The sequence below is a fragment of the Aythya fuligula genome, chromosome 1 (assembly GCF_009819795.1).
Source record: "Aythya fuligula isolate bAytFul2 chromosome 1, bAytFul2.pri, whole genome shotgun sequence".
Lineage (NCBI taxonomy): Eukaryota > Metazoa > Chordata > Aves > Anseriformes > Anatidae > Aythya > Aythya fuligula.
In genome coordinates, this window is record NC_045559.1 from 28,789,853 (window position 1) to 28,813,740 (window position 23,888).

The window sequence follows — 23,888 nt, forward strand, 5'->3', positions numbered from 1 at the left end:
ATGTGGCCTGAAACTCCAAATGCTTAGTTCCCAGGGAGAGGAGGAAAATATCCAACACAAGAATTTGAAACAGGACAAGAGTGGTTGTCTTGGTTCTTGTTTTGTACTTAGGGTTTAAATCTAACTAATTCATATTACCTTTTTTTTTTTCTGGTTAATTTGCTATTTTATACATTAGCATATCAAAGGCATCATATTAAAATATTAAACAATGCGGTTTTAAGGCAGAGGTTTAAAGACTAAATTTCAGCGATTTTCAAGTGAAAACTGCTGCCATGCTGATCAAGATTGATTTCAGACCTTTAAAAATATCCCGTGGAGGGTGTCAGAAGTGAAGATCTGTGTGTGAATTCAGTGCTTGTGTATTTTACCACTGCCATTGCTCCATGGACTTTCCTGAAAATATTCACAAGCTTGAAGTTACCATAGAATCAGAGTCATTTGGGTTGGAAAAGGCCTTCAAGATCACCAAGTCCAACTGTCAAGCGGCCTACAGAGTCCCCTCACTAAACCACGTCCCTTAGTGCCCTGTCCACGCATCTCTTGAATACCTCCAGGGATGGGGACTCCACCAATTCCCTGGGTGGCCTCTTCCAATGCTTGACCACCCTCTTGGTGAAGAAAGTATACTTACATAAAGGCTCTTTCAGGCTTCTGTAAGCCATACAATCTATAGGTAACCTGTAGGAACCTGAACTTCCTTCAGCCTGTGTCTCGGAAGATGTTTTCATAAGCTTTTGAATCACAAAAATACCAGTGCCCTCCTCCACCACAGGGCACATTAGACAGTCTAACACAGAATACTGATTTTCTGTGTTTCAAAGTGATGTGCAAGTGCTTGTTAAAAAAGGCCTGTTGTCAGCAGACAAATTCAGTATGTAGGAGTCTGTCTTAGTTTCCATTTACTGAAATTGTGACCTTAGCTCTTACAAAACCAAGGGGTCTTAACACCATGTTTAATAAAGAGAATAACACTTCTTCTATAAGGTATTAACTAGTTTAACTCTGCATTTCTTGTTATCATTATTTAGCAGAGATCAATAATCCTTTATTACAAGAATTTTCCTCATCTTTCCTCTTGTTACTTTTCCTATTCCTCTAAAAGGATTCAGTTCCCAAGAACATATTTACACAGATTCAAAATTTTTCCTCTTGATGTTAAAAGGGCTTCCTAGTGGTCTTTTTAAATCATTGCTTTGCTTTCTGTAGATAAAAGTAAGGCTGTGTGATTTTCCTTTAAAAATCTAAAGCCTCCTTTTGAGGTTCCTATGAGACACCCTCACGCAATTATAACGGGAATTTTACCATGCTCCTGACTCAACTGTATTACAGGGCTTCTAACTCTTTTCCAGTGGTATATGTTCCTTGAAAAACAAGTTTTAAAAAATGTGAAATTTTCATTTTAACTGTCACTTTAATTTTTGTAAGGCTAACAGAAATTAGTCCTAAACTTAAAGCACATCCCGAGAAACCCCACTTCTGGCATCTGTAGGTTTCATAATGGCAGGACAGGTGGAAATCTCAATCAGGTATTCTGATAGAGCTTCTTGATATTCAGAAGACCTCCAAGGCCAACTTGTTTACCAAATTTTGTATTTAAGGTGAATGAGTACAGCGAAGAGGCACTGTGGTATCCAAAGCACTGCGGGCTGGTGCTGCTTTCTCAGCAACCTGGAGCTTTTCCAGATGGAGTGTAGCAAAAGAAGTTGTTTCTACTTTTAGAATCAAACCTCCATAAATTGGCATTCAAACTGGAAAAAACAATGGCTGAAAAGGACAGCTCATTATAATGTGCAGTGATGTGGATCAATATGGTTCAGCCTAATTGATACCTTAGCTAAGGAAAACAAAGCCCTGACTGTATTTCAAATAATCCACTACTTACACATCTTATAAATATTTTTTGAAGACTATTTTCAGAAGAAAGTATTTTAAAGTCAGAGCTCAAATATTAACGTTTTGTAGATCTTGGTGACATCTCACAGCAGACCACATCAGATTTCTGTGAGCATACTCTGACTTTATCCCAGAGTTTGAAATGAGCACTTTGTGATGCTGTGCTTATTTCTCTTGACCTTCGGGCATTTATTAAATACAGGACGCAGATCTTAAGTATGGTGTACACTTACTGACTGTTTCTGCTAATGTAGCTTTTAGACATGGATGGTAAAATAATTGAAGTTAATTTCCTCAAGAAAAAGAATTAGAACGTTAGAATTAGTGATGCAAGTTGTTTAGGTTTCTCAGGCAACATTTTGCTAACTGTGTAAATACATGCAGACTCCTGAACATTAAATTAGCACAGTAATAACACAGGCTGCGTATTTTCATTCCATAGAAGACAAAATCAAATTAAAACCTCAAGCAGGATGTTTTCTGTTACATGCCATCCTTCAGAAAAAAAAGCTCTATCTCATTTATTCGTGCATTACTGAGTCATAATAAAATTCTGTGCTGGCACACTGGTCAAGACAAATGCTAGCAAGATGCTCCAGTGACAGCAGCATCACTTATTACTGCAAGCATTTGCTCCATAAGCACTGCTGTTTCCATGCCATGAGTTGTGTTCTGCTCTGGGCTGATGCAGCGTGCACGCAGACCTTTGGCAGAGTGCTGTGCCACGCTTCCCTCTGCTCCTCACCAGCCCCATCCCTCTTACCGAGCCTCTTGGAGCAGATCCAACCCACACAAGAGTCCTGACATCCCTGAAAGGCCTCCAGCTGCTCTGCACATGGGTTCGGTTCAGAAGGCAGTTTTGGGGCACGCTACCTAGATTTGTTTGGGGTCCAGGTACGTGCAAAACGTGCTCCAAGTCCTGGCACAGGTCTCCAACTAGGGGCACCGTTTCAGACAGCTCTGCATCACGGGCACGCTGAGGCTGTTTGGTGTGGGAAGGCTGACTGCATGTAATCCCAAGTAAAAATGCCAAACCACAGAATACAGCTGTAGGATCTGCAGCACCAATTGCTTTTATCCACCGTGCCATTCCTATTGCGCCAAACTATTTGTTAATGCAGAAGAACCACACCGTACCTGCTTGTGAGGTTGAAACAGATGGCATATTTAGTTATAAAGCTCCTACACCAGGCAGATAAAGAGAAGGCTTTTAACCCGCGGCTACTACAGAGGGCAAGAAAGACGAACAGCTGCTCCTCAGGGACCAAACCACTGATGATAAATGGGAGAATGACATCTAAATGAGCCAGCATCAACCAGAAGCAGCTGGGCCATTTCACAGTGGTCACTGTCTTTCACAAAAATCAGAGAAATATAAAAGGAAGTGGAAAAAATACCCGTTCAGAAGAGATGGTCCAGTGAAAACATGAGGCTAAAAAATCAAACAGAAAGTTTAATAAAGCCAGCTGAAATATGTCACTAAGAACAGATGGCAAAAGTGAATTTTGGATTAATGAAGCCACTGACAAAAGATTTACGACAAATTCTCATTTACACTTCTACTATATCGAAACACTAGTGGCACACAAGCAGTGAAGACCGAACCATGGAATTACTCGCTGGGAAACCCGGCCTTGATATCAGTGACCAGACACCAGACTTGCAACTACACCATGTTCAGAAACATTAGAAGTTGCTAGCTACTGCTGTACACTGATTATCTATTATCCTTTCTAATTAGAGAAAAAAACTCAAGCAAAACACAATGTTGTTTTCATTTACTTCATAATTACAATTCGACCACCATAACATGCAGCATGTTTTGTAAAATTAATAAAGATTTTGGTTCAGCACTCCGGGCTCCCTACCATAATCAAAATATCAAATATGGGTAACTATTTATTTACAGTGAGTTCTGAGCACTTCACACTTGTACAGTAAAAAAAGTGCTACTGTTTGTATTTCAGGGTATAAATCTACTGCCCCACCAAGCGGAGCAGAGAAGTTCCCTAACATGAAACAGTATTGCTTAAATAGCCACAGGCATTAGGTTTGTATTCTTATGCACTATTTGGCATATTCTTATTGAGGAAAATTGCAGATCCCTCAAACCAGCTTCTTAGCAGTTTAGCATCTTTCAAGAATTTGCACATTAGGCAATACAGCTGCAGTCTGGTTAGGTAGTTTTAATGGTACCGATAACACATTATTTAGTTCAACAATTAGCAAGTCTTCATTACCATGGTTCTTCCCACACTGTGCGATTCTTTTATGCATATCCTAATGCAACATTCAAAGCTATTTTAGAAGGTCCATAGAAGGCCATTCAGATGCTTTCAGGCTTTTCTCCTGCCTTCAGCCAGCTGGGTGTTCATGAAGAGAACGTGAAGGAGAAGCCTCAGAGACAATCCGGGAGCACCGAAATTTTGGCAGTGAGAACACACAGGTAAAGGACTGCAACACAGGATACCATGGAAGGAAGCGCACAAGGCTGAGAAAGCTTATGAAGGCTGCTTGGACACACAAATCAAGAATTTCACCTGCACTGAAGTAAAAAAAAAATATATTTTTTTAAGTCCTTGTCCTCCTTTCTTACCATCCACACCTCTTACAACAGCATCCAAGTGTAAGCACTACATCCCTCTTCACAAAAGCTGCCTGAAGTCTCAGATGGAGAACTCTGTCATCTGGCTATATGACAGGCTCATTTTACTGCAGACATCAGAGGATATGATTTACAGGTTTGGTGCTCTTCCAGAGAACTCAGCAAAGCAAAACACAGTAAGGTAATTGTGAACAGGGTGTTTCAAGGGGCGCAGCAAACTCTCCTGGCATCTGTGCTACACTCAGAACATTCAGAAAAACTTATACCTCTCTGACCCACACCTCCACATCTACATAAAGCATTTCCACATCTATTATTTGTTCAAGTAATGAGAAACTCTTTTCAGGTAATATTGAGGCAGTTTAAACAACTTAATCAGTCTGCAGACTGAGGAACCACCACTCGCTGTCATAGAATCACAGAATCATTAAGGTTGGAAAAGCCCTCCAAGATCATCTGGTCCAACCATCCCTGTACCACCAATGTCACCCGCTAGACCATGTCCCTAAGCACCAGGTCCAACTTTTCCTTAAACACCCCCAGGGACGGTGACGCCACCACCTCCCTGGGCAACCCGTCCCAGTGCCTGACTGCTCTTTCTGAGAAGAAATGTCTCCTCATTTCCAACCTTAACCTCCCCTGGCACAACTTGAGGCCATTCCCTCTAGTCCTATCACTAGTTACCTGTGAGAAGACGCTGACCCCCAGCTCTCCACAGCTCCTTTCAGGCAGTTGCAGAGAGCAATGAGGTCTCCCCTGGGCCTCCTCTTCTCCAGACTAAACAACCCCAGCTCCCTCAGCCACTCCTCACAGGACTCATGCTGCAGGCCCTTCACCAACTTCGCAGCCCTTCTTTACCGCAGGTAATGGAAGGTCTGGGCAGAGATTTCAGACAAGGTAAAGGCTTAGCATGCAAACAATTGGCTTAGCACACAAACAATGATCATGTTTAAGCTGTGCTGTGGTCCACGGGCACACGCTTAGATAGCCTGAAGCAGCTTACTTCTCAGAGCTTGTCTCTGCACAGGGTGGCTGATACTTGGCAGTGTGCTCCTGAGTCAAAGCCTTACCTGACCTCTGAGCAGGTAAGAATTGGCTTGGATTACTGGATTTAAACACAGCTGTACCTCCACTAGTAAGCAGTTAAAGAAATTATACCTAACGAAGATAAGGGACATCCATTTTCTTCATTGAAGCTATGAAAATTTTCTGAATTCAGAGAAAAACAAGTTGCAAGCCTTTACTGGGTATTTTTGGAGAATACAACATAGTCTATGCCTTGTGCTAATGGGAGTTACGTATTCATGGCAAGGTGTGAAGACACCCCTTGTCTTCGGATAAAACTGCACATTTGTAACACATTTGTAACACATTTGTAAAATTATGTCAGGTTAACAGGCAGCTCAGATAGTATTACCAAGCAATGCAATCCTTTAATTATTTTATTAAGCCATAATTACGCATTTAAGAAAATACTTAGTTTCACTTGGATATCCATTCAACTCTGTCATCAGTTCCAGAGTTGTAAGAAATGTCCTGTGGAAGGCTAAATAACTGCTACAATCTTATTGTAACAGCTGTGTGGAAGGTTTTCCCTTTTTACTATTCAAACACAGAAGCACATAAAAGATTATTTTACCAGTTGTAACTTTGTAATTTCCAATCCTCAATGTGACCTATGTGCTTATGAGGGAACCATTTCAAATTACTATGAGATTGCATTTTTAATTAAAAATCATAACAAATATGCTCTTAAAACATTTTTAGATAATACTGTTTTAGGAGATTCGTTCTTGTAATCACATTACAATAAACTGTGCTGCACTCACAACATTAATTAGCGAACCTATCCTCCAGGTATAATTACTAGTTGTTCTATTCACAATGATTAACCTGCATCAAATCAAAATCCTTTAAGGAGCTTATAGCTAGTGCCTACTGGCAAAAGGACTCTCTTCTTCTCTTCAAAATGTGTGGCACAGTGGAAACACCAGGTTTTGAAATTCTGAACTGAATGCATAGGTTTAACTTAAAAAACAGACTGGCTGGGTTTTAAGAAGGGCACCAAGAAGGATACCAAACTCTAAAACCATCAAGCAGATGTGGACAGATGTGACTGGGCTGGGTGACCTACCTCCTACCAACCTAATGTCTGAGGAACTCAGATGAATGAATAGGCAAGAAGTGACAGCTACACGCTTGGGGTAATGGCTGCTCTACCACCTTGTTGGGGTTTGCGCCCTCGACAGAAAGCAGCCATCAGCTCCCTGCTCACAAAACCACACGGCAGATGTTTGAAAACGAAGGAGGTAACTCAGTCACTCAGGGGTTGTTTGGGTAGCATGGGTAGTATAAGGATATGTGGACTGGGAGGTCATCTGGTTCATTAACATATTTGGTTAACTCAGTATAAAATAACAAATAACAGGGAAAGAGATGGATTACACGCAGGCACACAAACATTAATGAGCAGGTGATGACAGAGACAGTAACGAATACCAGAAGTCTTTGGTCACTACAGGAACTAAAGCCATTAATGGCACTACTCAGACCTAGCTTTGAAGAGATTCAACCTGTACTTTGTCACTGATAAGAAAGGAGAAACATGATCGTTGTACATACTATGGAATATTTGAGGGTGCTTGCAGAATGGTGTGAAACAGAAGGGACTTGTGGGATTATGCAAACATTTGGGATTATGGAAACATAGAGGAGGGGCAAGCAGCACAAAATGGGAAGGATCCGAGAGGAACAACCACAGGGAAATGCAGGGCGAGGGGAATGAAAAGGGAAATTGAGCTTAAAAAGGCTGCTGGTGGATACACTTCTCTGATGAATCCCTGAACTTGATCACCACTATCTAGCCTTTCTTCTTATTAAATTGTTTTCTTAACTATTTTTTGTGTAATTCACCCTTTATCCTATGTGCAATACTGCCCTGAAGTCCAAGTGCCCGCAACTGCACAACAGGCTGCAGGTTGCAGGGCCCAATGGTCCAAACACCAGCAACTAGAGAGATCATGGCATATTTTTATCTTCCTAGTAAATGTATACCTGTAAATATCATGGGTTTTTGAGTCATTTGCTAGCAAAGTTCAGTCTGACCTAGCCAGCAAGCAACCTGTGAGTATAAGCAGACCTGTACGTGGGAAGACAGGGCCTGAGTCAGTGGCTGGCAAGGGGCTCAAGGTCCAGGCACAGTCAGAGCCGAGGCCTGCAAGGGAGTCAAGACATTGAGGCTGAGCTCATATTTGAGGGATCTCTGACCGTGGGGTACTTGTGAGACAAATGTGGGTGCATGCCTCTGTTCTGGCAGCAAGCACCAAGATGGATTAGCTGGCGAGGAGGAGATCTGCACGCTGGTAAGAAGGTCGGAGCACAGATCATCAGACAGGGTTAGAGGTCAGGGCAATGTTCAAAGGACCCATGGATGTGGGTATGCTTCTGAAAGTGACAGCCGGGATGTGTGCTTTCGCTGGTGGACTTCAACCCCGGTCCAATTTGTCACCCCAAATGGAACACAGGCGTACCCCAGCCCTTAACCTTTCATGTCTTAAGGATGGGCTTTAGGGCAGAGTGCTGCCACAGACACTGCTGCTACTAACACTGCCCTCTCCGCCTGGCTCTCCCAGGGTAAGAGGATCAGAGTGGAGGTCAGAGAGGCAGTCTCCTTTTTTTGAAGAGCCCAAAGTGGCCTGGGGCTACTGCCAAGGAGTCCCTTTTATTGCTCCTCCAGCATTACAATGCACGCATGAGCTTTATCTCAGGTGCTCCACAGGACCATACCTTCCCACACAGCTTGGGGCAGCAACCGTGGAGGAAGCTGTCCTTACAGAGCTATTGTCAGAGCTAGCAGTAACCCAAGGAGGCAACTTAAACAGTGGGAAAAGAGAAACACTCGTCCACTCCCCTGCTCACTTTCCAGCTTCCAGAACAGAAGGGAAGCAGCAACGTGGAGGCCAAATCCCATCTTTAATTTTGCACATGGGAGCCAAGAAGTGCTTCACTTCCCCCACTCCCAGAAACTAAGTGCACTATTAAGCTCAGTAGGCAGGAGAGCTACAAAGAAAACTGTGGAGAATGGCTGGATTTCAGATAATTAAGAGGGGAGTTGTGTGAGAAATGGCCAGGCTTCACAAAGAACTGTGGGGGAGGATACTGGGACCTTTTGGGGAGTGAAATCTTGGAAGACCTGCAGGGCTGAGCTTACTGTATCAGTGATGCCGTAAGAGGCTGAAATGACCCAGGTAAGAGCATCAGAAATACCAAATTTGCTTATGGATATAACACAACTGGGACCAATGGGGAAGAAATAATAAAGGGAAGATTTATCTGGCAGGTGAGAAGCGTGGAGAAATGGAGGGATAATGACAGAGAAGAACAAGCACAGGAGAATGGAGAAGGTGGGCATAAAAAGAGTCAGTTGTATGTAAGTACTTTCTTGATCACTGCAGTGTATCTTCTTCTAAATTATATTCTTAACTTTTGTGTAATCTTACTCCGTCACACAGATGAGGGTGCTGCAAGGTCTAAGTGTAAGCAACTTGGAAAACAAACTTCAGGTTACTGGGCCTGCAGGTCTAGATGCCAGCAGCTGGAGTGCCTGAAATGCAAGAGTCTAAATGGCAGCAACTGGGAAGACCACAACCACAGTACCTGCAGGTCTAAATGTCAACAACTGGAGAGGCTGGACTGTACATGTGAGAGGTCCAAACATCAGCAACTTGAGGGACCAGGGTGTATGCACATTTCAACAGCATCATGAGAAGCGACAGAAGTGAGTAGAAGGAGACCATCATTTAGAAACACTGAGTCTGAGACGCTGTGTAACTGGCCCCTGGTTCAGGAATGGATGTTAAACAGCCTTAGAGCCCATGCTGATATATAAGAGGTCTTTAAACATGAGGGTGCCTGAAAATCTAGAGAGGAATTGTGTATTTTCTCTAGTGAATGTCAGTCCTGATGAACCAGAAAGGAAGAACAAGACTGGGCTATCCGTATTGTTGTTTATGTGAGTGGTAGAGGTGTTTATGAGGATATGATCAAGGCATTGCTCTGTGGTTGCCGGTATGGCCAGCCATTTAATTTTCCTGTTCCTGCATGCCCCTCTTGAATGCATGCTCAGCCTTGCTACTGGCCAGACCTGCAGAAAGGAACAGCAGCAGCCACATCCATGAGCCACGAGAGAGAAAAATCTCTGAGGTCTGTAAATACACAGGACTGGCTTTCAGCAACCAGGAAAGAGGAATCCTTGGATCCCAGAGTCCATTGGATTGAGCAGCTCTTAACAAACATAACTTAAAATAGAGCTGAAGAAATGATACTTATAGTATAAGAAACAAAACTTTCACTGAAGTATCCTCTAGGTAGCAATGAAAATGAATAGACATGTACACGACCAGTCAAACTTCAGTTTTTCACAGTAAGCCAAATTCCTTTAAAACAGGACACAAGAGATAGATGTGGGATAGTAAGATGTGCTCTGACGTGGTTTGCTCTGGGAACATGGTACTGAAAAGCATTTGAACACATTAAAACCCTAAGCAAGAAACTGTAACTTTCAGACTGCCTATGAATCTATGAAAGACACACTTCCAAAAAAATAAAAATAAAAAAAAATCCATTGCCAGATGCTGTAAGAAATGTTGATATGTAGCTTAATTAATGTAGGCTGAATAACTTGTACTGTGGACAGTGATATGTTTTTATAAGCCACTCAGTGACAGCTGCTGGAGTAAATTAACTAGAAAGTAACGCAGTCCTGCATTTATACAAGCGCAGGCTTTCCTATAAACAGGATACAGCAGGACAGGAAAAAGTATTTTACTTTCCTGTATTCTGTCTCCAAAGAAGTGACACCTTCTCAGGTGCACATGGAAGCACACCATGATGCCAGAGTGAACAGCTGTGTGGAAATGAAACTTGTGGAAGAAGAGGAATTTTGCTCAGAGCCAGGGAAATGATAGTATTAGTGTCAAGTATTTTCTTTGCCTACAGGCAGTGCTTTATACTACAAGACCTGTTTATTCTAAGTGACTGGACCATAAATGAATAATTTTGAAAAGGATGTTTCAGCTATTGGCTAGTTTTGTCTTTGTTCAAGGCAAGAAGAAAGACATGCTCCGAGCCTAATAAAAACATGCTGAAGACAGTCACGGCTAACATGACAGACAGCAATTAAAAGGCTGTGGCAGAATTTCATGACTCCCAGCCAACATGCTGGCAGCCTTCTCTCATGGAGAGGAAGATTGCTCGGACGTACATGGAAATCTATAGGCTGGGACAGAAGTTAATTCAGCCTGGCACCTACTATTTTGATTTTCAATCCTGACTTTTACGCATATTGTCATGTAGGGACTCCAAAGGATCTGCAACAGGATGTAAAGAGAGTTTGGGAATCCTGAGCAAAGTCACTGAATGGTCACTAATCCAATGTCTTTACACAAGTTACCTGGAAAAACCTGAAACTCACCTCACTGTCCCTAGTACCCCACAGCCCTACATGCAGTGTCACACAGATTTTGCACAGACAAAAGTGTTCGACCTTTTAACCAGTTAAACCAACACAGCTCTGCCTCTGTGTGCAGTTACACTAGTGTAGTCCTCTAGAAGTGATGGGCTTTTCATGGAGGTGAAGCTTATGCCAACACAATGCCACACAAATAAAGTAAGCACTGCTTTAACTAGCAGCACAATGAAAATGAGTTTTGTGAACAGAAGCAGGGGACATACTAGAGAAACACCACAGATGTCGCTTAAATTACTCTTTACCTGAGTTTGACAACTAAAAGAGGAACCAAACAGGCGCGCTCCAGACCTAGGTTTGAAGCTGCCTGCTTGGATGACTTCTTCCAACGTGTCTTTCACACTACGGGTGACTTAGAAATCCAACTTAATGCGAAAATAAAGGCTAAAAGACAACCTGAACTAGAACAACTTGTACTGCTTTCCTCTCTGAGTTGTGAAAACATTAAAACTGAGTTTTTTGTTCAGCTGAAACCGCAACATCCCAGTTCAAAGCAACGATTTGACTGAAGGGCGGTGTTTTTGTTTTAAAGACAGATGAATTACTCGTGTCAGAGGTGTTGTGTACCCGGTGCGGCCCGCAGCACTGCACACTGCACCCCCTTTTTTCCCCTATTTTCCCCGTTTTCCCCCAGGACCACCCCACGCAACCCCCACTCCCGCACCCCCCTCGCAGCGCCCAGGTGCCTCCCGCAGCCCCCACCGGAGCCGGGGGGCTCGCTCCGCATCACCTACACCGACACGGAGCCAAACCCCGCCGGGACCACCCCGGCACCCCCAAACCCAGCCGTGTACCCCCTTCGCCCCCTTCACCCCCAGACCCCGGCGCTCCCCCCGCACTCACCTCCCCGCTCCGCCCGCCCGCCGGCCCCGCGGGGCGCCGCCATTTCGCCGCTCCCTCCCTCCCTCCCTCCACGCTCCGCCTCCCTCCCTGCCTCCCTCCCTCCCTCCCTCCCCCGGCGGCCGCGGGGCCGGCCGGGGCTCGTAGTCCGCTCCAGTGCCGCCGGCGGCGAGGGGCGCGGCCGCGGCGAGGCACTACGTTGCCCGGCGTGCAGCGGGCCGGCGGCTATAAGTGGCTGGCGGCCGAGCGGCGGCTCCGGTCGGTCTGTCCGGCCGCCCGCCCGTCTGTCTGTCTGTCTGTCCGTCTGTCGGTGGGTCCGCAGGAACAATGCCCCAGCCGGCGGAGCCGGGCAGCCGCGGCTGAGCAGCAGCCCGCCAGGCGGAGCCGGCCGCCGCTCCGAGCGGGGAGCGCTGCCGCCGGCATGTGGATACCCACGGAGCACGAGAAGTACGGCGTGGGTGAGTGAGGGGCCGGGGGAACGGGAGCGCTGCCGGCCCCGCCGCGACACCTGCTCGCCCCCCGGGCACCGCTGCGAGCCGCCGGGAGGGCTCCCCCCGCTCCCCGCCCCGCATTGTTCGCTCCGTGCCGAGCCCGGCCGCAACTTTGCCCCGGGGCAGGGCTGCGGAGCCCGCCGGGTCGCTTTGTGGCGGTGCGCGCCGCTTTTTTTTATATATATATTTCCTCCCCTTTTTTGGCACCGCCGCGCCGCCTCGTCCCGCACAATGGCCCCGCTTCGCCGAGCCGGGCTGTGCGGCAACTTGGGCGAGCTGCTCGGCCAGCAGCAGCCCCGCCGGCTCGCCCAGGTGGGGCTGGGCTGCGGGACGCCCCCTGCCCGGGGCGAGCCGAGCCCTAAAAACCTCGCTGGGACCCCCCCGGGGCGGCTGGCAGGGGGTTAGCAGCCGAGCACCGCGAGCTGCAGCCCCCCCCCTCGGTGCGTTTGTTGTTGGGTTTTGTCTGCGTGCGCCTCTTTCTTTTGTTTTGCTTTTTTTATTTTATTTTTTTATTTCCGAGAGTAGCGCGCTATGTCCCAATTGCAGCGCTTTTTTCCCTCTTTGTGAGGGAAGCGCGACCGCCAAGCATCCCTTGTAACGCCACCGACGGGCACCCAGCAGCCTGCCCCTTGTCTGCCCGGCTGCCAGCATCTCCCCCAGCATCTCCCCCAGCATCTCCCCCAGCATCTCCCCCGTTTGGCTGAGCCTTTCGGTGGGTGAGCGCCGTGGAGCTTTGTCCTGCTCTCCTCTCCTTTCCTCTCCCCTCCTCACTCGGGCTCAGCTTGTGCCGAGCGATCTCAGCCCGCTAAAGAGGTGCGCTTGCAGCTTCTCAGCAGCAAGCTTGCTTGGGATCGGCCAGAAAACATAAAACTGAAAGAATCCTCCTCGTCTGTGCAGATATCGTATAGTCACGAGTCGGTGCTTATTCCTGTTTAAATTCATTGCGTGGTTTTCTGCCATTCGCCTTCCAGAGGCTATTCAAGATGGTAACAAAAAGCCACTGTTCCCTTCGGGTCCGCTGTGCCCCTGGGACGGGGCGGCAGCGTGGTTCGCACCGCCACCGCGAAATGATGAAAAACGGGTCTGAAGTGGTTATTTTGGCTCAGGGGCTGTGTTTTACGCTGCATGCTCGCTCACCTGCACGATGAGTGCTATCTGCAAAATCTTCACACCCAACTACGGTGTCAGCTATTGTGCTGCCTGGCGGCAGTAGGGGAGGCTGGAGGAAGAGTTGTCTCTTGCTGTGTAATTCTTTAAACTTTGATTTATGAAAGCCACTTTACACAATCCTGCGTTTTGTACCAAAGATCTACTTTTGTATATTCCTTTTTAAAGTCGTGCCATTGCTGTGTTTCCAAGCAGTTTTTAAATAACTGTGTGTCTATCTGCCCTGGTAAAAGCGGGTGCATTATAAAACCCTTGGAGAATCCTGATTAGTTGTACCAAGCATATGTATCCTTTGTATGAAGAGCTCAGGGCTTGCATTAACATCAGACCTCATCTGCATTTTCAATCTGAATTTTGCAGCACATGCTGTGTGCTGCACATTTCTACTGTGACATGCCAAAATGGATGAATAACCAGGCAACAGCCACCTGGCTGCACTGAAGGGTTGCTGGTAGCCAGGTGGCTGTTGCTCGCTTGCACAGCCTGACTGATCCCCCCCTTTGAGGAGCAGTCAATGCAAGTAGCCATCTCTTCATTATTTTATTTTAAACTTTTGCCTGCTAGCTACCGATGATATATAATTGCTTTTTCTGAGAAGGCTGCTGTACTCCGAGTTCATTTATTCGTAGCATTCTGCTGTGATGACCATTGCACTTCGATGTGATGTTCTTTGTACTGCAATTTTGTGCGTTTCATTTCTAAGGCAGTAGATTTTGTCAGCTCTTTATTATCCCCCAGGATGCTAAATGTGAGGCACTGGAGCAGCTTGCCCAGAGAAGCTGTGGATGCCCCATCCCTGATGTGGTTCAAGGTCAGGTTGGATGAGGCCCTGGGCAACCTGACCCAGTGTGGGGCATCCCTGCCCGTGGCAGGGGGGTTGGAGGCAGGTGATCTTGAAGGTGCCTGCCAACCCGAGCCCTTCAGCAATTGAAGTAAGCATTGGAATAGAAGTGCTTCTGAGAAAGTTTGCTTTGTCTGGGTTTTGATATCTTTATTTGCCAAACAGAAGGCTAAACTTCTGTATTTCACTTTGATGTTGCGTTTGCATTGAATTATCCCCTCAGCTGTTGTGTCAAACTAGTGACAGCATCACACAAAGCATCCACCAGCCAGTTACATGGGGCATGCAGCACGATGTGCCCTGATATAGGGGCAGGAGAGGTGAGCTTTTGTGGGTTTCTTGGATTGCTGTTAACGGTAGCTAAAACTGGTAGATGTCAAGTGGAGTTGGCTCAAATACATTGCATGCTGTTCTACACGGACTTGGAACATAACAGCACAATATTGTTTAGAACAATAACCAAATCCTTTGTTAAAATGAGTCATTTAAGACTGTAGCTGTGGATCCTCTGCAGACAGCAAACCAGCAAGTGCAGCTTTCAAAGTTGATTCTTGCTGCCTGGTGCAAACCAGAAACTTCTAGCTGTAATAAATTAAAAAAAAAAAAAAAAAGAAAAATAAAAAGAGAGAAATCACAAGAGTAAATGGATTTTTTTGTAGATGCTGTCTGTGGTTAGGCAGTCTGAATGTAAAGGATCGGTTTTTCTTTTTACCTCACCAGGTCTGCATACTGCTGTATTGTCTCTGCTCTTTGATTTACCTGCACCTTGTGGGATGCATTTACGCTCTCTGGAATGTAGGTGGCTTACCTTTGTATGGTAAGCACATCACTTGCCAAAATTTGTTGGGAAGGCATTTTTTAGATTCTAATGGAAAGATCAGAGAATAATTAAGCAGCTGCTGAATGCCTCGCCTAATTTATAGGTGGCATGTTGTTCCTGGTCCTGAAGTCATTCCATGTAGCATAATCTACCAATTTAGCTCAGAAGTTTAAATAGTGCTTGGTATTTTAGTGTGGTTAAGCTATAAATCTGGCTTCCCAAAGGGGTCTGAAGTGTGGCTATCTCCCATTTTATAAAGGGAAACGGAAGGATTAAATGACTTCGTGCTATAAGCTGAGGTTTATGGGAGGCATAAGCCAGGAGTGTATTAGTTGATCACAGGAGCTGTATTGATTGGCACACAGCAAAAGCCGAATCAGTTGGCTTGTGCCCCATTCCTCTGAGTTGCAGTTGGACAAGTCTCACTGGCAATCGTGTTGAAAGCTGCTGAGATATCTTTGTCCTCATGCTGCAGTCACTTTTTTTTTTGACTTTGAGGTTACATTACTGTAAATGAGCTTGTTGTTGAGCTAAACAAACCAACAAAGAAGAGCAAGACTGTGATGTGGCCACTGTCATGATGTATCTGTCATAAACATGCTAGGCATCTAGTATAAAGTGGTTTGTTTAACGAGTGCTTCATCAACTTCTCTTCCATCCCTCTCTAAGCAGTACAAACAATGCTCTTATTTCCCTTCTCTTATGTTGATCTTGCCTCACAGTTTTATGTGGAATTCAGTTTGCATTTTTGCCTTGTACTAATATGACTTCTAATAATGAACCTGCAGCAAGCTGCCTAAATCTCTATTGAGAGGTGAGCCCGGTGCTTGTTGGGGCTCATGAACCCCATCTGGCTAGGGAGCAGGTGGGGTGATCTTTGTCCTGTTACAGCATGGACTGTTTGGGGCTGCAGGGAGGTGAATGTGGGGTGGTATGAGGCATGGAGGCTGAACCTGGCAGGACATCCGTGTTCCCTCCACACCCCCGGGCAGTGGGAGCCCATTTCCATTCCATGAAATACTCCTTGAATTGTAGCTCTTCGAGATACAAGACTTGTGGGCCTTACATTGTCACAAAGGGTTTTGTACCGATTTAGGATAACAGTCAAATAAAAATGTCGTTTTACTGGTCTTCTACATAAGCAATAACTATCAGTATCTTCCAGAAATAAGTGATCTCAGCATACAGCTTTTGGACTAAAAGTAACTGCTTTCTGTTGGAGAGCAGAACCTAAAGGATAAGGTTTTAAAAGCCAGGTCATAAGACTAGCCCTAATTTAACTTGTGTGATTGTGAAATCAGTGAAATTGCATTGAAATAAGACTAACACAAGATTTATTTCTTTCAATGGCTTTTAATAGTTGCTTCCAAACACCTAGAGTCTTTGGTATGGGTGTAATCTGAATGTCCTTACCATCTCCTGAGGACAATGCAGAGCTGGTTGGTTCCTTAACACCGTCTTACATAGCTCCCATCAGAGTTTTCGTCTTTCCTGTTCACTGTGTATATGGAGCTACTAGGGAGGGGAAAATTTAAGACTGATGTTACGGTGCTGGCAGCTGTATACTGATGACACTGTCTTTTTCTTCCTGTTCAACTGTATTGAGCTTTTTGTCAGCATTCACCTTTTTCAGTGTTGGACTTGTGTGGCTACTAGCTGGGCAAGATTTAGCTAAAAGATAAGGGAGCAGTGGTGAATTAAATAATGCAAGGAGTGAAGGCTGGAGTCTGTAAATGCTTCTGGGAGCTCAGACAGCATGTGATGCAGTCACTAACTTCTCTGTCAAGGAGGCTATGATCTGTTATTTTACTATTATCATGCAGATAGTGGAAACCTCTTGCACTGCTGTGAGGTTGTCTCCCAGAACTGCCTTTTGAGACACCTTCTTGCTTCCCTAACCTGCAGCCAGGAAACAAAACCCCAATATAAAACAGGATTTCACGTTTACAGACTAGTTCAAGGTGAACATGTTTTTTACCACTTTCCATAGTTTCCAGCTCATTTGAGTGTGATTCACTGTGCAGGTTTTGGCCTATAAATTCTCTGTAATTTGAGTCTTGGGATGAAGGAATATCCTGAAGAGAGCACTTTGAGATCTTGGATCATTTGGGGTACTTGAATGGATGCAGGCACTGATGGAGCTTTCAGCAAAAACCTCTCACCCCCTGGGAGAAGTGCTGCTTCATTTCTTTAGGTTGAGCACGTGTGAGTGGTGTATGTGTGGGGTTTGTTTTATCGCTGCAGGATTGGTAGTTGATTCTGTGAAGGTACAGGGAAACCTAGATATGACCCCTCAAAGTCCTCTTGAGCCTGTCTTGGTGGTTTTGCAAAGAAGGGTAGAAATGCAAACGTCTTGCTTCACTCTCAGTCTGGAATTTTGTTTGTTATTGTATATTTTTGCATGTCCTTTTGTGAGGAATTGGGAAAAAATGCTTTCTGAGGTGACCACTGTCTGATTTCCAGTTGGAAGCCAGATGTTCTCCCAGAGGGAGATACTGCTTTTGTTTTCTGGTTTGCATTGGTTGTAGGAAGGGTCTAGTGCTAATGTAATACCCAGGTTTAGTAGTTTTGAGGGACAATCAATAGAAACACAGGGACATATATGTCTAATTAGACATATGTCTAATATGTCTTTTGAGAGGCTTAGTCTGTGCTACTTTCTCAGGGCCTAGTCAACTCAGTCTCTTCTGAAGGATGTTTGGCAGCGTGGTCTTCAACATGCTGGTAACGGAGCATTTGTGACTTCTGTAGTCAGTGCTTAGCAATCCTACTGCTAGAAAGTTTTCAGCACTGGAGTACGGTTTTCCTCTGGCATATATCATTATGAGTATATGAAAATTTGCTGAGACTGTTTAATCTGTGAGCGAAATAGCTCCAGTTACTTCAGCCTTGCCTTGTAGGCCATGTTGGTCTTATCCTTGGCCTTAAGCTCTGTCCAAAACTGGACGGAGAAGCTGGGTCAGGCAGAGCAGGAGAACCTTTCTGTGTGCTCTCCAGGCACTGTGCCTGCCCGTCGCTCCCACTGTGCTATCTGTGCCTCTTGCAGCAGCACCACGCTGACTCACGTTCAGCTGGGAACCACAGAGCAGTCCTCCAGATCCTTTTCTGGGGTATGGCTGTCTAGACAGTCATTCCCCATCCCGTATTTGTCAGCTGATTACTTCTGCTCATGTGTGACACTTTGCATTTGTCCCCAGTGAACTGCGCCTTATTTTTTCCATACTATTTCTCCTGGTTTTCAGCCGTGCTGCCTCCCAAGTTTCCCTTCTCACATAAGCCTGTTGGAAGCACCTTGTCTGACAGCTTTGTTGTGAGAGACGCAGTTTAGGAACTGTGCTTGCTAACTGAAGCAGTGCTTGATGAGCAACTGAAAGATACTTGGATGCCACCAGGATTTGCCATTAGTTTTGGATCTTTGTATGTTTAAATGGAATGTTTTCTTCAGATCTTTGCAAAAACAAAAGACTGAGGTGATAGCTACTTTGTGTCTATCTTCTTAATGCATGTTTCTCGTTGTTCCGAACGTGTGTTACATTTTATGTAGTTTAAATAGGATGTGAGAAGTTGTCAACTGTGCTTTCTTAGGCACCTGAAATGTTTCTTTTGAAAATAATGCTGATCTAATTTCCAGATGCTCTGGGGTGGATGCAGGAGCTGCAAACAGTGCAGCTCTGAAAGTCACCTGTGATGGGGACAAAGAAAGAAGCTTGGATTTTGCACTTTGTAACACATTGTGCTTGTTGGTTTCTGCTTTCTTGAGTAAGAAAATAGGGTAGAATCTAATAAGAGTTTTGTAGGGATTTAAAAAAAAAAAAAAAAAGGCAGCTCTGGTAAGGGATGAGGCAAGAAGATGTGCTCTTGAAGGCATGTTAATACAAAGAAAACCCTGCTGATACAGATTGCATGTTTTGCCTTTCCCCAGTTAAGGAACCAAGTCGATTTTTTTCAGATTCACATGTGATATTTATCTATTTCTTTAATAATAACAGCTGGAATTATCATAACTGAAAGTAAGGAAGTCTTACTGGGGTCTCCAGTACTTTGAGTTTTGTTGTCTTGGTAGTTTGCATGTGGAAAAACACAACAGCAGAAAAAGGAATAAACCCCCGGTTTGGGTCATCAGTTTGCTGAACTCAGAATAAGGCATTTGAAGGATGACTTAACTTTATTTCAGTGTTGTTTGCATTACTGGATTTTGTCTGCTTTTGGCCTTGCAAGGCTCTGGGAGCGGGCGGTGGCTGATCTCATGCAGTCAGGAGGTAAATGCTGAGCTTGTGCTGCTTTTCTGGCAGCAGAGGAGGAACAGGGTGCCCTTCCTCAGTCACTGCTTGCTATTTCTCTGGTTTTTAGTAGTACTTGCACTGAACTTAAAACTTTTGAGATTGATTTAGAAATGAAAATGATTCATAATCATAAAGATCATGTGTATACTGACACCTCTTCAATAATTTGCATTGAATGTAAGTGAATCTATAGATGCTGGGGATAACTGGTAGGCACCAACTGCAGAATAGGGGCCTTCTGTGATAAGTTACTGTTTATTTTTTTATCAAAGCATTATTTTACTATCAAAAAGCATTAACTATTTAATGGGATAATGTTTCATGTCATGAGGTTGTAGTGCGAAAAGTAATTGATTACTCCCCAAAGCCTTGTTTCAACTTTCCTACAGAACAAACTAATGAGTGAAGGATGCACAAGATGCCTCATGGAGAAAGCTGTATTTCTGCTGCTTTGTTTTCTTCTATACATTAAATGCAAGTTAGCTGCAAAAATTGCATTACTTAACAATCATACAAACAGCAATTGGGCATTGATTCCTAGTAATGTGGAAGGCTATATAATTATGAAACCATTATTTTTCTATAAGGTAGAATTACTGTTTTTCTAGGTAATGTTCTTGGTGAAATCATATACATTTCTAAGGAAAAGTTCTCTGTAAAGGTGGTTATTTGATTTTTTTTTTTTTTAAGTGTAATGTCTTTTAATTTTTTTTGAGAAAGAAAAAAGTAGCCTTGAGGAAACTGAAATGTCATCAGTGGCTGATAAAGGTACCTCTGATTCCATGGGCACAGTGGAGAGACACTCCCCGAAATGAAACTATAGAGAAATCGTTTTTAGGTTGTAAGCGCTTAGTTCTGGTAAGTGATATTGGTAGCTTTCATAAAGGATAAAGTTGGCTAATATTTTGTCACTTAAAAGCATGTGCCAAGCTGCTTTTCTCACATCTGTTGGCTCTGTGAGGATAAGGAGCTTGACATGCAGCTTCTGCCTTTGCATGGGATTCAGAATTGCTCCTTTCTGGTGTTAATGTTATCCTCTCTAATTATGGCAAAGGAAGAAGAAATCTGAATATGTATTTTTGAAACAATTTACTGGCTAAGTGCTTGCAGAGCTGCAGTGTTATTCATGGTTAATAGTGGAAACTTCTTGAACATTCGTCACTTATCTGTCTCTTCCCTATTCCTTCACCTTCCCCCCCTTCCCCAGCTTCCTTCCTTTTTTGGTCTGTAAAGCTTCAGACTTAAAGAAAAAAAAAAAAAAAAGAGGAAATCCTAAGGTGGAAAACAACGGAAGATCACTGCTCTTCTATTTCAGTGTAAGAGCACATGTCAGTGCTGTAGAGAGGTCACTCCTTCAGCTATACTTGCTTCTCTTCCTCCACCCGCCCATACTGGAATGAAATTGAATAGCTAATTATAACTGAGGCCAAAATGCTGGGACTTCCTGATATCCTTTCTTCTGCTTGGGATAACAAAGGACCCAAAAGCTAAATCTCCTTTCTCGCTGGGCCAGCTGTAGCTCTGAGTGCTCAGCTGTGTCAAACAAACAGGCTTATTGCTGTCTCTTGCCAGGTTAAAGAGGTAAAGTAAGGGTAGAGATAACTGCCTGCACATACTTTGCCATTATATTAATCTTAGGAAGATGTGCTAATGATAGTGGTATGCATCCCAAGTTACACATTTTCCAGTTACTTACATAAGAAGAAAGTTAAATTTTGTACTTTTTTTTTTTTGCAAATCAGATTGGAAGACAAAATACTTACATATAGTCTTTTCTGCATGCAAGTTAGGCTTTTGTAATAATTCAACTATCCAAGGCCTTTTGAAAGATTTCTTACCACCAATTAATTACAAAAGAGTAGTAAAAGATGCCAAAAACAGATAATATTTTATAATATTACAGACCTTTTCAAGAAAGTGTGTGGTATTCTTGCATGTCTGAGGTAACCGTTAGTTTAGAGTTTAATCCTCTTTGAAGGTTGTGTTTTGAGATGTGCTGTGTTAAACAATATTCAGAGGAATGAGATAACAGGCTCCCCAAGTTCTGATTTAGGGTAGTATGGAAATCCCTCCTTCCACAGTCACCTGCAGAGTTAATGTTTTTTTTAGGTTGCCCTCTGTGGTTTCTTCTGGAAAACACTGTGGTTCTGTTTTGTGTTTTTTTCTTCCCCTGCTTAAATAAGTGGTAGCTTTTTCTCAAGCTATGCAATTATAATCTGCTCTAAGAAGCAGTATTTAAAGCTTGTTCCCTTGGTGAAGAGCATTGGCTTCCTAGCAGCGGGAAGGATGTGTGGGGTCAGTTCTGCTGCTGCTCCCTGTCTGTTGTTCAGCGTTAGACCACAGCCCCGGCTTTAGCTTTTTCACGTTTAAACGTGGTCACGCCTGCTTACGTTCAGAAATTTCACTGGGAAGACTGTGAGACTGTAAATTTGTTGGGTTTTGATGTGTTTACATGCAAAGGAAAGTGTTTTGTTTCAGTTCTGCAAAGAGTGTTCTGCTGAATAGGCTGGGGCTGGAAAAGCAATGCATCTAAAAATGTGTATTTAATAGATGTATTAAAAAATAACACCAGTTCTGAAGGTGGTTGAGATAAAGTACAGAGGTTAGTTGTTACATTAAATAGGTACAAATTGTGTGGTTTCTTTTTTCCCCTAAATCATTAGAAAAAAGCAACTTGGTAAACAAAGGAAATGCAACTGTAACAATAGAATTGCCATGAAAACCAATGCAATTTCTCCCATAAAGATCTCTTTGGATTTATATGTATAAACAATGCTTCTAGCTCTTTTTTTTTTATGAGTAGCCAGGAACTGCATTTTTGTTGAGTCCTCAGTGTGGTTGTGATGCTGATGGAGCTCTTAGTACCATGTCGCTGTTCCACCTCTGAGTGCGGTTTGCTCAGCAGAACCATGGCCAAATAGAGGCTGCTGTGGAAGGGCTTGGTGTTAGAGAAGCAAAGGTAGAGTCGAGTTATTTAACCACTAGGTGTTGAATAGACTGTTTTAAACTAGCAAGCTACTTTTTTTGTTAATCTCTGAAATTGAGTTACTGTTTGCGGAACTGTCGTAGGTTTGGCTTTTTAATGGCTGACATAAAAGCGTAAAAGGTGTTTTATGGACCTTATACAGAAGTTCAAAAGCACTGCAGACTACAAATACCGGGTTTTGTGTAGGCTGTGCACAGTTACTGTACCATATGTTAGAACAATTCAGGAAACTTGCAATAACATTGTCTTGAATACAAGGAAAGAGCTTAGGTGAGCTGAGTGTCATTGCGTGGGGGTCAGTGCAGGCATGGCCAGGCTGGGCCAGCTCTGGGGCCGTCCTGGCTCCAGCCTTGTGCTCCCCCAGCCTTGTTTTTGTGATGAACAGTTGGGAGCAGCTTATCTGGCTGACAACAACCTGCTCTTTTGGCAGGGAGGGATTCCTGCATGCCAAACCAGAGATCAGCACCTCTAGCTGGGCTGGGGATGCCCCCCATGGCAGGCCAGACCGTGGGGTTCTTCCCTTGCCTTGCTGGAAATGCCTTGGGCCTCAGCATGGTGCTGGGCTGCTGCTGACATCTGTGGGCAGCTGCCAGGGCTTTTCTGCATGGTGCTGGACCTGGCTGCATCGGGTGAGGTAGACTTGACAGTGAGCTACAGCCTAGTGAGAAGTTTAGTTAGCCTGTCAAGACTATATTGGTGTTTTTGTGGGGCAGGGACAAATAATGAGTCAAAGTAGGTGGGTTAGTTTTTGTCTTCTCATCCTGCGGTAGTGGTCTGGATTCATGAGTGTGCTGTTTTCTGAACCTTCTGCTGCTTCAAGAACTGCAAATTTTAGGCTGTTCCTACTTGTTAGTGCTATTCAGGCGGCTTTAATTTGAGCAGTTTGCCCAGCTCTTTTCTATTCAATGGCTGCTCATTAAGCTATCCTTGCTCTCAAACTGTCTCCACATGCAGCAAGCAGAGCTGTCTAAGCATGTGTCTTGGAAACTAAGTTGGGATCGACTCTTGTCAACTCTGAGCAGGCTACTAAAATGCAGTGTGAGTGTCACAAGGCAGGAAACTGAACTCTGAAGTTGCAGCTTCAGTTCTGTTGATACAAGACTGTCTAATTTTTCCAGGGAGCAAAATTTTTGGAAAAAAAAAACAAGGACAGAACCAAGAACTAGTAAGTGTACTGTGAGAGTTCAGTGAAACATAAGCAACTAAGTAAATCAAAATGAGCACAAAGGTGACACTTGTGACATCCCTTCAAGGGGCCTGTGTCTCATTGTTGCACGCTGAACTGAAGTGGACAAAACTGGAGTCCTTTCAATATAGTATGGGAAAGGAAAATAAATATTTCTGCCTAGCATAAGCAAAATACATACTTCATAATGATAACATATTCATGTGGTTGATAGAAGAAGACAGAATACCCTTGGATTAATGAAACA

The 23,888-nt window shown here is 44.1% G+C and overlaps 2 protein-coding genes across 5 annotated transcripts in view; one reads left to right on the top strand and one right to left on the bottom strand.

Annotated features, from left to right (window-relative positions):
- ZNF277 (zinc finger protein 277) overlaps positions 1-11,913 on the bottom strand; it is a 55,218-nt gene extending 43,305 nt beyond the window's left edge. Inside the window, exon 1 of the mRNA XM_032205858.1 lies at positions 11,871-11,913. Coding sequence (XP_032061749.1) covers positions 11,871-11,913 — 43 coding nt within the window. The remainder of the gene's footprint in view (positions 1-11,870) is intronic.
- A 237-nt stretch (positions 11,914-12,150) lies between these two features.
- The window catches only part of DOCK4 (dedicator of cytokinesis 4), a 246,519-nt gene continuing 234,781 nt past the window's right edge, over positions 12,151-23,888 (top strand). For all 4 annotated transcript variants that reach the window (XM_032182910.1, XM_032182929.1, XM_032182919.1 and 1 more), the window contains exon 1: positions 12,151-12,325. In XM_032182910.1, the coding sequence (XP_032038801.1) occupies positions 12,289-12,325 (37 nt within the window). In that variant the 5' untranslated portion in view covers positions 12,151-12,288. The remainder of the gene's footprint in view (positions 12,326-23,888) is intronic.